General features: G+C 40.1%; 1 protein-coding gene across 1 annotated transcript in view; it reads right to left on the reverse strand.

The window, feature by feature from the left end:
* ADAMTS2 (ADAM metallopeptidase with thrombospondin type 1 motif 2) overlaps window positions 1-8,956 on the reverse strand; it is a 190,439-nt gene extending 181,483 nt beyond the window's left edge. The window contains exon 1 of the mRNA XM_026063320.1: window positions 8,876-8,956. Within this exon, the coding sequence (XP_025919105.1) occupies window positions 8,876-8,939 (64 nt within the window). The 5' untranslated portion in view covers window positions 8,940-8,956. The remainder of the gene's footprint in view (window positions 1-8,875) is intronic.
* Window positions 8,957-16,504: the final 7,548 nt, after the last annotated feature.

Raw genomic sequence — 16,504 nt, forward strand, 5'->3', positions numbered from 1 at the left:
GGCGCGGCGGCTGCGCGCTCCCGGCCGCGCCTTCCCACGGCCACCGGGAAGCGGGGAAAAGCGGAGCGAGCCTCGGCGGGAGCTTTGGTGGTGTCCGGGGTTCGCGTTGGAAGCAAGGCGCCAACTGGAAAATAAAAATGGTCTACAAAGGCAGACCAGAATCAGAGATCTTCATCCGATCTTCAAATTGCTCTGAGCAGCCATTTCACAGGAGAAAAAGATCTGGACTATTTGCTAATAATACTAAAATTATTTGCTGCAAAATCGTCTTAGATTCAGTATCCGCAAAATGGAGAGATAGACTCTGAAAGCATTCAGAAGACTATAAATACTATAAAGAAGAAGACAAAAATTAAATAAATAATCCAGAGTGGCCTTTATGGAAAAAAACAAGTTATATTTGTTTCCATATGGCCAGCATAAATGCCATACCGCTCATTCCTTTTAGATAATGTATATATTTACTCAGCTGTTACATTATCGGGATCATTTGGTGTTTCACCGTTTTGCTCTCTAACCTCACAGACGCGGGACAGGTCCTCGCGGACCACGGCCTCCCCTCCGCGGGCTCGCCGGCGGCCCGGCTGCGGCATGACACCCCCTTGCCGTTTGCATGCGGYGGCTTCCTGCGGGAGGCTGGTGCTCTGCCAAGGAATCTTCCTGGGCATCCTTGACTATTCTTGCTCCCGTATGACTACAGGTCTAGGTAATACCTCTCATCCCCGTGTTACAGGCACGAGCAATGGGTACAGAAGAGAAATAACACACAGTGCTGCTCAGTGCATAGACTAGGTTATATGGAGCCCAGGTCTGATCAAATATGGCAGTACATGATTTTCTGCTTGCTTGGTTTTGTTGTTACTATTTGTTTTCCCCCTTTTTTAGGTTAAGGAGTAAAAGGGAAAGATTGTGTGGAATAACAGAGTAGATCARTTTGTATATTACATTCAAACTTCCCTTTATTTTTTTTAATGACCTTTCTTTGGGATTGCTCTCTGCACTGGGCTTTTTGCAGTTCTTCCTTTTGGTTTGTTTTTCTGTTGGCTCGTTTTTTGTTTTGTTTTGCTTGTGAGTCCATATTGAGCAGCTTCTCTTAGTTAAAATCTCATATACTTTCATCAGTACACAGCTGGTAAAGTTCCAACTTCATTTTTATTGGCCTTGTATTTTAAGCTGATGATGTGGCTTTTTTATGTTCCATCAGTCCCATCCTGCTCAAATTGAAATAACTTCTGCTCATAAACTTAAAAGAGAGACGGGTTGGACATATATTTGAAAGCAAAGTTCTTATTTGTATATGATATGTCCAGAAAAAAATATGGAAGCAGGACATATTGTAGAAATGCAAAACACAACCTGGCCAAGTTGTACTAATTAAGATGGATTTTTATTCTTGAAAAAACTGGAGGTTAGAAAATATGCTTTAATATGGATAACAGCTGTACTGCAGGGTAATGATATAAACAAGAGAGTCAGATAACTGCCTCCGTGTGGAAGTTTATTTCTATATAGAAAGCAAGTTCTATGTGCAAATGTTATTATCTTGTCACATGTGGCCAAAAACCAGAAAACCCATGGGCTCCAGGGGTTCATGGAGCTATTTTACAACCTTCTTTATAATTTTCTTCTAAATAAAAACAGACTGAGAACAAGTGTCAAAATGGAGCCAGATCTGCAGTTAGTAAAAATCACGCTGCCACTGAACTCACTGGAATAAATCCTGGTCCCCCACTGAAGTCAGCGAGAGTTTTGCCTTTGACTTCAACAGAGCCAGGTTTGATGCAACAGACTCGCAGTGCCCACCTAGACCAGCGGAGAACATGCCACATGGCACAACAAAGGGCCCATAAGCCTTCCAGAGGAGAAACGGATCCAAGGCTGGCTTGGAGGCAGTGGTCCACGGCATGCCAAACACCACAGAGCCCGAACGGGTGAAACTCAGGAAGAGAAGCACTTAGATCCTCACACTGCTCTCACAGCCCTGCAGCAGAGAAGTCCAGGGAGATATTCTCCTCAAAACTAATTCTTCCCCATCGCTGCCTGAGAACCCAAGGCAGGGCCTTGCCACGGACAGGACACTTCAAATTTCTTTACAGTGAACTAGGTGCTGTTGCACTACTCTTAGTCCTCAAACCTCTAAATTGATGAATGAAATCACACCATGCTTATTTTATTGAAAGGGAAGGAGAAGGACAAGATACTCTGACTAAGCTCTGACAATTAATACAAGGGTATGTCCACACTACCGACAAACATGACTATAATCACACAGACGTCTGCCTTTACTGGAGACAGGCAAAGAAGAAGGAAAAAATGATGATCTGCCTTGAACAGAATACCTAGTCTGAAGAAAAGGTTTAAAAGCTTTAAAAAAGCTACCTGAGCTATGAACAGCACTGTAACTGAAACGATACGGAGTTCAGCACAGCCTGACTGCCTGAACTTACTTGGATTTACAGACCTTGTTGTCCACACTAAGTTTGTTCTGTCAGTTCCTGTTCTAGCTAGGGTACATCTGTATAAACTGCAGTCAGACCTTTCCTGTCGAGAAGATGTTCTCTCAACATTTAATTTTGCTTAGTAAAATGAAATCATTCTAAGCTTACATCACCAGCTACTGCCGTGAAAGAGTGTTTTAAAATACAAATAACTGCGTGCTGCAATTAGAAAAAGTGCATCTGAGATTTCTAAGATCTCTTTTTGCTTTCAAGGAAAAAGCAGTCTTTTCTTAGTGTTAGTTGGGCTGTAAGGCGAGAAGAAGATGGACAGCAGCATTATGCCTTGTCCAAAGGACACGTGATCCACCCAGGCAGAGTCCTTAGAAACCGCTTAGAACTTATCATCATCCAGCAGGCTCCAGGCTCTTACCTGAAAAGTTCCCCCACAAGAACTTTTCTTTCTGACCTCYTTACTAGGCGCTATAATACCTTACTGCAAAAGGACTCTGCATTAGCTGCTCTTATGTTTTTTATGCAGATCACTGTCTTTGCTTTCACCCTTAACTGGCATGCATACTTTGTGGCGATGTGACATTATAAAGCTTAATAAAAAAGAAGAAAAATTAAAATAGCATGCCAGTTCATTTCCTCCACACTTGATATTTCCAGGCCCTGTACTGCTTGAACCCTTTTGCTGTTACGTGGCAGTATTATATATTGCCTAAAAAAAAGTACATGCATTTAATGCTGATTTTGAAGCAGTGTATGCCAAAAAGCAGCAACTAAAACTGGATCAGAGCCTTTTTTCTCCTTTAACCTGAGGACAGTAATGAAAAGATATATAACACAAAGAACAGGCCAATGCAAAATTAATAAATTAGTGAATTATCAGCCCTCTTTGATAATTTCACTTCCACTCTTTTCTAGGAAAGACGAAAGATTATTACTGGTGCCAAAGAAATATTCTTGGAAAAACAACGTGAAAAGAAACTAAATTAAAGTAGTAATACCAAGGCTAAACACTTTGATTCGGGTAGTAAAGAATGAGGGTTCTATTAAAAAAGATAGGTACATCTTTAATCAATAATTTATAAGCTCCTGCTACAACAGGAGAGCCACCGACTGATGGTGTAAAAGGAGGCCACCTCCTCGCCTGCTCCTCCTGAGCGGTGCGTAGAGGCGGCTCGCTGGGGCTCAGCAGGCCCGCGCAGAACAGGGCCCAGCGGGAGGCCGCGGCGGCCTCGGGGGGCTCAGCCGAGGCGGCAGCAGCACGCGACGTGCCCAGAACTTCGGGGGCTTAATGAACTTCATGGACAAGAACTTAAGCCGTTAGACCGCACTTCTGAGGCCTGCCGCTGTTGGACGAAGGGACTTAACTCTGCCTTCAGGAATCTAAGATTCAAGCGCGCTGTCTTCCGAGGCTGAACTGAAGAGCAGCCATGCTTCCCGACCAGCTCCGTGTGCCCGAGCTACCAGCGTGGGATACCGGCAGCCCGGTGCAGCAGAAAGGTCAGGCTGCCTGCGGATCCTACGTGCTGAGAGGCTCCTCTGCCAGAGGCTGGCCACGCAGGGACCAGCTGGGGATGCCTTCTCGAGCCCATAGCAGTGAGTCGGATTCCTTCTCCGCGTAGCCCAAAGCTCCTACCCGACCAGGGGCTTGCATTTGAACTGTGTGCACACGTGAGTTTTCACTCGGATTCAGGGAGGCAACGACAGAAATGAGGGATGAATCCAAGTTTCCTTCATCTTCTTTTGTATTTGGCTTGGCCACTTTGTCGTTAGTGGTCTGTAGTAAATGTTTCATCCTAATTTCCCTTTCTATTTTCTCTGTCAGTATAACCCATGCAATTTTGGTGTTACCACTTCTGTCACTAACCACCGGTACTTAACTACTAGTATAATTGCCTTTTGATAAATAGTACAATCCCTCCCCTACATTTTCACCTTGATTCTTTCTGTGCAGATTTATTGCTTCGCTATTAATATTCCAGCCATGTGATTTATCCCAGCATGTTCTGGAATACTTGCCTTCCCTATATAAATATTTGAATGATCTTAATTTCAGCTAATTAGTACTGGGACATTTGATTTCCCTCTTGAAGAATTCTCATTTGTTACTAACCAGTTCCTTTCCAGTTTATGAGATACCTATTTTGAGGGGAGAAAATAGAGTCACTGAACAAACCAAACCCTTTCTGCAATACGATTTTAGCCTTTTCATATCGTTCATGTCAATCTGGTGCCAAACTAACTCTCCTAGGTTTGAAATCTCAAAAAAAAAAATCAAGTGCACAGACAGCAGCAATAAAGCATCACTATCCTGCACATCAACATGCATCAGTTCAGACAGACAGACCTGCAGAAGACAGATAGCTTAATATCGAGCATTGGCTCAATATTGGGGAAAAGCTTATTTAATTTCTTATTATGCCACAGATTAGGGCAAGCCACCAAGTCCAGATTTATGCTAAACTAGGTGACATAGCAAAAGTTAGATGGCCCTAAAATCTAAGTCACCCTTTGGGGCATGAGTTTCACTGTCACCTTCAGCTATAAAGGAAATGTAGGGCACCTAGGCCCCAATCAAGTGTTTGTGTTTTTTTCCATTGAAAATCTACTTATAGATTATTTTCCCTGTAAAAAAATTAGCAAGTTTGGACAATATATTTTGGCTTTGTGCATTCTGACTTTTTAAAAAGAGAAGAACCAACATTTTCCAGAAGAATCATTTCTGGGGGGAAAAAGTTTCTCGTCAACATTTTAATTTATTGTTGAGAAACACTTTTGATGGAGCAGTTTCAACCAGCCATGCTTACAAATTACTCTGCTAGAAAGAAATAGCCTCAGAAGCATTTCAGCCATGCAGATTTTTTCACCCTCCAGAAAAACCACATCACTCATCTTCACTGATTCACCCGCTGAAGCCAACAATAATCTGTTGTTCAGTCTAGGCATCCTTTTAACAAATAAGTATACGTACAAAGAGTACATATTAAGACACAAAACAAAAACAACTCTTTACAATTACTAGAAAATACCTCTAAAATGTCTATTTATAAATCTAATTGATTACGGACAAAAAGCAAAATTTTCCCCAAATAATCAGAGTTATATAAGAAGGTTTCAAAAATTAAGCATTATCAAGATTTTCAGATTCAAATTCCTCTTCAAATAAAAGAAACTCTGCTTCCCAGTCACCTGTTTCACAGCTGCAACCCTGATAATAGGACATCTTAGTAATGTAATTCATATCTTCACTAACAACAAATCCCCATTTAAAGTAGAACGGGAGATTTTCCAGCCTCAGAATCATCACTTGTATATTTGTATTAAAGTAATGCCTATAAGGCCTGAAGGCAGAGGACTGTTAGATGGTCTATGTCATAAATAGACTAGACAGACAACAGCTATAAGAGAAAGCAAACACAGTGGAGAAAGTGATCTGCTTAATTGCAAAGTTCAATGCAGCAGTGCAGCGACACGAGTAGTAAGACAGTAATTTCCACCTCAAAATCCTGACAGGTGATATAACCTTTCGAAAAGTCATCCTTGCAATTACTTTTAGACACACTTTTCAAGTAGTTTTTGTTCTTTACACTTAAGAAAAATTTATCTGAATAATTATTTCCTCTAACAACGGAAGTCCAAAGCTATTTCCCTTCTCCATTCTCACCTGCCTACACCACCACCTCTAGAGATTTGGTGAATTTGCAGTTTTGCCCCCCCCCCCTTTTTTAATCGTGCTTTCTGGGAGCCATAAAGCTGAAAGGGAGAAAACTGTAAATACCTGCATCTTCAGAGAAGAGTTTAAGCTTTAAGCAGTGGCAGAGATACTGAGTTCATATGCTAGCATCACGCTTTATCAGAAAAGTCCTTACAAATTAGGTTAAGGAAAATTTACTACTACCCAGGATCCTATGTTTGAAGAGGTTTTACATCAGTCACAGAAATGATTTTGTTTCTCTAGCTGCTGTTTAAGTATATAAGCAAAGCAGAAGGGAAAGCACAGCAGATTACTGGGATCCTGTCCAATGTGGAATATCTGTAGCCTCAAGTCAAACAAGCTCAGAAGGTTCATGGAATTTGACTCGGTGAGAACTGCCAACTCAGGGAGAAGGTCACAAGGATAAAGGAACACATTTCTCAGTCAGTCGGGAGATGGAGAACTTTGGGGAATATGGATTTTCCACTTCACAACAGGGGATTTTTGTTTAGCTTGTGAACTGTGAATTTCCTTTAGCTCCAGTCTCCAGAGATGCTAAGTTACGTGACATGGCACATGGAAGCTCTACCAAACCCTTCACTCATTCAGATGAAGGAACGAGGGCAGGAGTTCCTTGGAAATATGTGAAAGCGAGCCTCTTGCATCATTTGCCATGAAGAAAAACGTCCAGACAAGGACTAGGAGTAGAATAATTCCCATCCCCTTTTGTAGGGGAGAAATTAAAGCCTGTCCCTGCCTTCTTTATAACCCCAGAACAGAACTTACTTGAGTGTGAGCTGGCACTCACAGAGTGCATATAAATTGTGTCAACCTAGCATCAAAGGGAAATAGCATGGAAAATCTCTAGTAAGCCCTGGGCTATTGCTGAAACGCATGCAGTAAAACAATCAAATGTTTCTGGCTGTTCCTCAGCTCATTCTACAAATGACGTTAGGGGTTAGTCGGTAATACGAATAGCTCTTACTGGGGTAGGCACACTTTGTTTGCCTTATAAACCAGTAAAACTTGGGTTATAGAAAAAATGGTTGCAGCTCAAGAAATGCCAGCTTAGTGGAAAAAGCAAAGAAAGTTTACAGAAATTGAAATTTAAGGAAGTGCATTCAGAAGGCATAATAAGAAGCGATTTTCACCCGGAAATTCAAGGCTGTAGAAAAAGCTGGCTTATTGCAGCAAATGCAAATCATGCATCAGGCATTTCAGTGCCCCTGGGGAACAAAGGGAGAAATCTGGACGTTTCTAATGACCTTTTCATTTCACAAATGTAATAAAATCACTTTCAAACAGATATCTAACATTTAGCAAATCTATAGCTGATTTTTGCTCCACTTTTAACCAATGGCTGACAGGTAGACTGCAGGGCTCAGTCCATGACCTGAAAGCTTGTTAGCAGCCTCCCTCGTTCTTTGGTTCTTTGTATTGATTTCAGAGTATCACAGGGAGTATCTTATGATTGTTCCTCTCCTTTATAGACATATAAATCAAGAGTAAATTCACTGAACTTGGAGCAGTGACCCTCATATGAAATGGATGTTAATACAATCAGAACCACCTACTGGTGACACATTTTTTAATTATTTCAGCTTGCTGTGCTTATAGCGTCCCAGTCTCTAACATGTAGTTATTGACAATTATTTCACATGCATTTCATAGTCAGGTAGCAAAAAATCCCTAAACACAGAAAGAGGTGGAAAACATGAAGTATATCTACTAAGTGTGATATCCCATGGTTTATTTCCTCTGGCACCGCAAGGTAATTTTTGCTTTTTGAGCCAGCCAGAGTTCCCAAATTGTTAACAAACCACAAGGCAGGATTTTATTGATCTGTTTTGACTCTCACAGAAATGATGCGATACTACATAAGGGACATTGTATCAGTGATTAATGTGTGCATATGTTACCTTCCCTGACAAACTTTTCCACCTACAGTAACTTTGGGGTTCTGTCTTCTTTTGGCAGCGCTGTGTGTGAATTACCAAGTTTCAGGCACAAGTTGCCCATGGATCTTGTCTACGTCAAACAGAAATTCTTTAAAAGCACGAACAGCTCTTAAAATTCTGATCTGTCTGGGTTCACGCGTGCAAGGCATGCGCATTTCTCCAAACAGCGCAGCAGACCTGCAGCCTCCCTGCAGCTTTCTCCAGCTAGGAGGAGTGTTTTGATTGAGTGGACAGAGCTATGAGCCACCAGAACTAGCTTTGCCTTTCACTCTATGTGCTTCCAGCACTCCTACTTGAAAAAGTTGAAGATTGTTGCATGTAGATCTTCTAGGGCAGTGTCTGAGTGCAAAGATGTTCGCAATCTTCCAATGAAACAGTAGGTAAAATGATACCTGCCTGCTAATTACAACTGATGCAATTCTTGGTAGAACACGTCTGCTTAATGTTTTACAGTTCTATTAAACTGTGTGCAATATTCCTCATCATTAGATGATGAATTAGAAAAGGACTTAAACATGCTCAAATTCTAAATAATCTCTCTATACTGAACTTTGGGCAAGTTCTGCAGTGAACATGACTGCCATTGCATACGGTACAGAAAAACACACCTCGTACCTAACTGCAGTCTCTCGTTCCTGGTCAGACTGAAGACATGGAAATAGGTCAATGCATCCGTTAGGCTGTATCTGCTCTGTGGACTTCGGGCTTCTGGCCCTCTCTGTAAACATTCCATTCACCACCAAGAGAATTATGTTGTTTTTCTTTTTAAATCAAACCTGCGCTATGACTACCCAGGCTCGTAATCCACCAGGCAACTTCACAGCGGATACACATCTGCATAATCCTCCTGACGTTGCATAACTCTCCAGCTGTCCTCATAAGAGGGGTTTCATCCTGTGCCTGGCAGGTTTTGCAAAGAAGTACACATGCTGCAAAATATGCATGCACTGATGTAAGGGATATTGGGGAGGATTCTTAAAGCTAATCAGTTTTCTATGTCTGTACCTTCCTTTTGTAAAACCTGTCTTCACTGTGGGTGTGTATACACAAGTACAGGTGCACAAACTAAGGAACAGACATCAACTCCTCTGGTTTAATTAATTTAATTAACAATTTAGGATGACGGTAATCATGGGATGTATGTAGGATCTTGTTAGTTTTCAGTACAATACCATTTTCTAATAATGGCAAACCCAAGCTCTATTCTGTTTCACAGAAGTTAATCAAATAGCGTACATTTTCAGAAATCTTCTCCCTATTTTATTATAGTTCAGGTATCTTACAAATCATTCAGGCACTACCACTAGTACCAATTCCTTTCTTAACCACAAAGCCATATTACAGGTGATCCCTGAATAGTTTTAGATTACTGACCCACTATCATAGCAAGAAATAACTCTGATTATAAATAATCCAAATTATGAGGAATGTTACATCAAGAGCACAACTGCAAATGTAGCTGTAGCAGAAATCACACACAAAGCTGACTTTGTCCCCGCAGAAAGAGAACCTCATTCTAGAGGGTTTCGGATACCATCTCCATGGCTCCACGACTCCTTCATCTCTTCACTCAACCAGTATTTCTATGCTTTATTTTCTGTAATAACCATTTGCTACTAGATATGGATAGATCAGAAATATGAGCAATTCTGTTTTTGAGGGACAAGGGAAAAACACAATAGCTGGTTTTCACTGCATTTAAGAAACCTACAGTATTTCTTCCTCCAACAGGCGTAATATCATGGTTAGTAGCTGCCCATGTTCCATGGGAGAAAAAAGAAAAGCAAATGCTCCTTATGACCAGAACTTAGCAAAGTATTTCTAGGACAACGAATTGCTTCATTCTTTTCCAAGTTTGTTTGCAATAGGAAAATTTCTAACGTTGGACTTGTCTTGCTTACTCATGGTGTTCCACGCAGCTTGATCTTTTAAACAGAATTTTAGCACAGACATTGTTATGATATAGTCCAAACTTGAAGCTTCACATGAAGCTAAAATTCTCCTATTTTTCACTTTGACATTGTAAGCAGGAGGGAAAAAGGGAAATAATCTTCCAGACAGAATGTAAATCAGATGCAAAACAAAAGGTGGGCAATATCTGGCAAGTTCTTAAAAATTCTGCCCTCAAATCGAAGGGAGGAATGAAGTGAAACCTGTGCTACTGCTGACTGGTGTTACCACAAAACCTGATAATCCCATTCCTCTGACCTTAACTAAATGAAGATCTAACCCAAATAACTCTCAAACTTTAAGGCCATTAAATAAGTGGATCTAAATTTTGCAGTTCAACCTCTTACACCTTTAATATCATTAAGAGAATTATAGTACAAGAGAGGATTAATGTACAGATTCCCTAAAGAAAATGCACCATTGGTGATTGTAGCGAATTAATAGCCACGATTATAAGTAATTACCTGAATCATTGCAGCACCAAGCAGATTCAGAAAGATCAGATCATATCATGCTAATCCTATAAAATACAGTAAATGATCACCTCTTTTGTAAAGACCTTACTACTTACACAAATGAGACAGAAAAAAAGGTAGTAAGAAAAACACAGGCAGAGAGTAGGGATATAACTTCTCCACTATCATACAGCAGGTAAGCTGAAAGACCAGGACTAGAACCCAGGTCTCAATGGACCGTGTAATCGCTACCTCAGAATATCACCTAACCTCACCATAAGGAATCTGCAGTATACTTGGGTAAACATTTGTTCACCGTTACAAGGTTTGGTAATTTGGTACATCAGAATAGTGAAAGAACATCCAACTCAAATTTAACACCTGCATTCAATACTTTCCTAGAGATTACTTCACATTAGATGTTGATCAAACAATATTTTAAATGATGCAAGAAATGAGGGAGGAAAAATGTACACTTCGTACACTAAATTCTTATACACTGAGAAAAGCAAAAAAGATATTGATTGTTGTCAAGGTCAACCTTGTGCATGTGTTCACTTTAATAGGCCTAATTATGAAAGAAAAGGTTGGTCCCTACTGTTATAATCATTAATGCTGCTTAGAACTGACACTTATGTTATAGTCAAAGGAGACTATTTAAGTTATCCCAAAATACCTAAATATCACCAGTTTGTGTACTAATGCTGCTGTATTTTACATGGGTTTCTCTTCAAAATAATACAGCAATCAAGCTTCATGGACCTGCGCTCAGAAAACTACAGGATCTCCTATCATGCTAACTTGGCACGAGATTTCAACACAGAAGCTACCCACCTTTCAGCACGGTCTCCATCTCATTCAACAGGCTTGCAAACCTACAGCTTCAATCTTCTTCCTAGGAACTCTTTCTAGCTGCGCAGTGATTAATATTTTTTCATTCCTGACATGACATTTTAAATTGTCTAAACTGAAGGACCAGAGAGATTATTATTGCAACCGATCTGCAGATATTGAGACCTCTCACACACACACTGTATGGCTGCTTGGAACATCATGACAACAGCAGTAAGAGAATATTGGATAATACTAATGAAAAAAAAACCCTGAATATTTATTTTAAAATATGGCATCAAGGGAAATTAAAATTGAGCTGAAAGTTCAGCAATCACAAAATTGTTCAGAGGCTCATCCACCTTTTACTCTGCAAGCTGACGTTGCATCTGCGTGCTTTGATTTTTAGCTGTACACACTGTAACAGCTACCGAAACAAAGATACAGCTTACTGTGAGCAACAGTCTATGATGTGCACTCCTCTCCAAAAGAACTGGAAGAAAATGTTGGGTTTTTTAAATTAAGACACAGGAGCAGACATTTCCGACTGAGACACAGCAGATGGCTGCCAGAAAATGGTAAAGAATTCAGGAAGATGAAGGGCGAGGCAGCCTGTGGGCTTTGGAAAAGAGACAAGAACCCAAGAGCAAATAAAGTGCTCTGTATATGTGGGGCAGAAAGGTTTTGAGTGGCAAAGTGTGTAGGAGTCTCCCTTCATTCACTTTTGCTGGCATCCTTTTGGTCCTGCTGTAGTAAGCTTCCCTTTGCAAATTCAGTTCTAAACGCAAGTGCTGCACTTCAGCAATAATTTAGCATTCCACATATGACAAGGAAATGTGTCTATAAGTGCTCTGCTCTGGCCTTTTTGGCCTTTTTTCAATAAAACTGTAACTGGAGCTGTATTTCCTGGGAAAGGTGGCCTTATTCTGGTACAGCAGTTCTGCAAATACTTTTCTTAATACTGAAAACAGTTAGCATTGGAAGGGTTTAGACAATTCCACAGGAAACCCATCTAGCTGTGGAGCTTAAGAAACATTTTATTAGAGGTACTAACAATCTTTACAATAATAATAGGGAAAGTCAGTATTTCCATAAGTTTATGTTAGGAGGTGTTGATACAGATGCTTTTCTTTGCAATATATGTTATTGTAATGATCGTATTTCAGGAGGGTGGGAGAGGAATTTCTGCTGTAAATATCTAAAAGAAAATTTTGAGATGTCCATGATACAGGCATTTTTAGCTTCTCATTTTAAACTGTTCTACTATTGCTTATCTGAAGCCCCAAAATAAAATGTAATCAGATGCAGTAGCACAGAACTGCAGAGAACAGTTCAAAAGTACATTATTTGACTGTGGCTGGGGTTCAGTGTGTTATGATTAGGATGTCTCACCACCCTAGAGGCTTTTTTGGCACTGATTTCTAGAGTACATGRCATCTACATATGAAGCTGGATTTTCAGCAGAGCGCAGTTCCTGTTTCAGAGCCTCAGTGGCATAGCCAGATTTTGTGAAGGGTTTAGCACCAAGAAGTTCTCAGCCTTCTCCAAAGCAATGGAAAGCTGCTTTGTAATCCAATTCCTTTTCATCAAAATATAAGAAATCCAAGTATTTCTGACTGACTATGGCCCCCAAATGATCCCTTTCAGTAAAAGTAACCATTCAAAGGATTTGGTTTTATGAAAAACAATTGTTTCCTCCCTAGTTCCCTTTGTATAGCTACGGTGATTATCTCAAAATCAAGAAGAAATGCTATGAATGCAAAATAAAACAACTCAACAGGTCTATGAAATGTTTAGTAAAAAAAGCCCCAAACTTGCACACACTAAATGTAGAGAAGAGTTGTTGCAGGGAGGAATATTCACCACTTAAAATAAACAGATATGAGGTTCCACAATCTTCCTCTTCACATGGACCACAAGGTCTCACCAGTATTTTTTGTTCCAGTTGAGGTAATTTTGTACATGTCTTTTGCTACCTACACAAATAAAATTATTGCAGCAACTGAAGAAAATAAATCAGCTAGTGCAGATGCATTCTAGACATCTTCTGAATATAATTTAGTAGCTGAAGCCCAGACCACATGGCCAGCTAGCTCTTTGCGGGTTTGTACTGCAGTGCCCCCCTTTCAAGACCAATGGCCTTGCACAGGATAGAGTAAAGGTAACTCAACTTTACGCCTACTTTCGCATTTTAACTAAAGAAAGTCCTTTTGTTCAAGGGAGACAGGCACATGCTTAGAGGATAGGAACAGCCACTTCCACCACGCAGTTTTGAACAGACGAGGGCATTTAACTAAGCAGTGATTGTTACAACTCCTATATTGGCCATACTGTGATCTTTACAGAAACAATTTGCTCATAGGGTCTCTCTATTGGAAGCTATTGTTGTAAAAATTGAAGGCAAAGGTTGCTAGAAATCCCGTATAATATGAGATTTCCCACATTACAATCTCAAATCCTAAGTTCCTTATTAAAAGCAAGTAGAATATTGCTTTCCCCACACCTTCCCACCTGCAGTTGGCAGTTCAAGACCTTCCATGTACTATTGCAGTGCATTTTGGTTCTCTCCTGCTGGTGGTGTTGTGATGCCTGAGCCAGGACAAAGTGGCCGTCACACCAAGATGCTGGTCCTCTACAGGTAGAAGGCAACAACCAAGATCCAGTGCAGAACACACTCCTGCTGCTGCAACAGGAATTACCTCCGAATAGTTGCCTAGCACTGCTTACTAAATTTGCTGGATGGTGAGCACCAGATCGCACACTGGGGAAAGGAGGAAAGAAGAATGTTTTCAGTCCCAGGTACAGGGCAGTGGGTTTGATACAAGAGGAAATCTTTTACGCACAGATCTAAGTTCCTGCATTAGAAAAAAAAAGGAGATCCAAGAGAGGATTGGCCTAAAAATATGCACACACCCTTGAGATTGATTTTCTTTTTGGTTGCATTTCACTTGTGCACAGTTTCTTCCTTCTGCACTAAAACACTTCCTTTTATCCATCAGAAGTGCACTACTGTCTGGAAAGTGATAGAGGGAACCTAAAGCTCATGTAAAGGTAAAGGATTTTGGAATTTCACAGAAAGAGCAGGACTCAACAAAGAACGTTCAGCAGACCTACACCTCATTTTCCTGGAGGCTGGTGGAGCAAGTGCATGAGACACACAGCTCTCACCCATTCCATAGAATAACATGGAGAAAACTCCCACAGAGACAACCTAGTCCTACCTCCTGCTGTTGTAGGAATACAGTCTGAACCTGGACTCTTGTTTTTATTGGCATCTTGATTAATTCTACAGGGCAAACAAAGTAATTTTTTCCAACTGTTTTCTTCCAAAACAATTCACATTCACTGCCACACCTCTGACAAAAAAGAAATTGTTAACAAATGGATGGAGTCTCGGTCACAATTAAAACAATTGCAAAGTGGAAATAGTAATAATAAAAACACAGCACCGTCCAGTTCTTGCTGGGATAAGTTATTCCTGCAGAGACATGGAATTGTAACCCAAGGGCATGCAATGACTTTTTGTTATTTGGTTCAGCGATCTCTCACAAACTAAGAGGTATTACAGCAAAGGATTGCTGCTGGTAACGATGTCCTAGTAACGATGCCCTCTCAGAGCTGGTGTACGGACACAGTACATTTCCTGAGGAGTTCTACCCTAAAACACAATCTTCTGTTCAAATGAGTGTATGACATACAGTAATTGCTTATCTTGACTGCAACATATGGTTACTGGTGAGCACTTCCCAACAACTGGCATAATCAACTTGCAGCAAAAGATTTTAAATCAGACATCCCCATGTTTCAAATGCTTGCGTGCACTTGCTTCTCAGAAGATGTCTTTTGCATCATCCACGCTGAGCCACAGCCAAGCGTCAAACAAAAAGTCTGGGAATAAACACACTGCTTTTCTGACAATATGAGATTAGCTGCCATTCTGTTCACCTACAGAACAGATGTTCAGCTTCCTAGTCACCTAAAATCATCTTCCACAAATGAATAATTTATATCTAGCTGCCTGTATTTAAAACACTGTGTACGGACAATGGAATCATTAACAGATTCAAACAGTTCAGAACACACAAGAYAGCAATTATCACTTCCATATCTATGTGCTTCGTAAAGAAATTGTTGAACGGTGTGTTGAGCTGCTCATGTTTTCAATGGCATGGGACAAGAATAAATTTTTAGGAACAAAGTATATAATCATAATAAATATATATTTATAAAATCTTGAAATATATGCATTTGACACTTTTCAGCATATCTTCCTGTAAATGAATTTTCAAAATGAAACCTCTTGCAAGACTTAGGTCATTGAATGAGACAATGACCCTGGCAACTAAGCTTTTCTACTATCCATGCACTTTTTTAAAGTATAGCAAATTATTCAGTGTATGAATATTCATTGTGCTCATTTTTATTAAACACTTTTATAAATATAGTCTGTCTCATATATGAGATTGGAATTAACTTATGAAAGTTTTAATCTGAGATCAAATATATGTAGTAATTTCTTTACACCAATTCACATGCAAGCAATGCCTTACAATCAAAGTCAACCAAACATATGCCATTTTAATCACGTGTGCAAGGAAGTCTTCTAACTTTTGTTTCAAAACACCACACTTCCATCATACATTTTTATCAGAGCACTTATAATCCTTTATCTCTTCCAGTCATTAGAAACAAATTCAGTTCTAGGTAATAAACACACAAGCAGCCCAAACACCTACAAAATGAGAAATTAGAGATAAAAATGCTCTGTTTTGCTTTCAAGACTGCCCTGATGCCAATGCAGACTTGTTCCACTGGAAATACCCTTTTCCATGACTTCCTGTACTTGAGTTCAGTCAGTTCCTACCTTTCACCTTTCTTTTCCTTTGGGTTAACAGTCCTTATTACCTGTTCACCTAAACACTAATGATAATATTTATTGGACTGAAAACAGAAACAGATACTAGAATCCCATGATCTCCTATTGTTAGCTGAGTAAGGGCTTAAGGACTGACCACTTGGTGCTATTCATCTTCCTGCAAAAGTTATTCTGTCTTGCCTCTTAATGCTTTTTGTCAGTTGTCTCTAAATTCCTTTCCTATTTTGCTATTGAGCTAGCCAGAACTGAATTTATCATTTTCTCCAGAAATATTAGCTTGCAGTTCTCCAGTT

This window comes from Apteryx rowi, unplaced genomic scaffold (assembly GCF_003343035.1).
Source record: "Apteryx rowi isolate R43461 unplaced genomic scaffold, aptRow1 scaffold_2, whole genome shotgun sequence".
In the NCBI taxonomy this organism is placed as follows: Eukaryota; Metazoa; Chordata; class Aves; order Apterygiformes; family Apterygidae; genus Apteryx; species Apteryx rowi.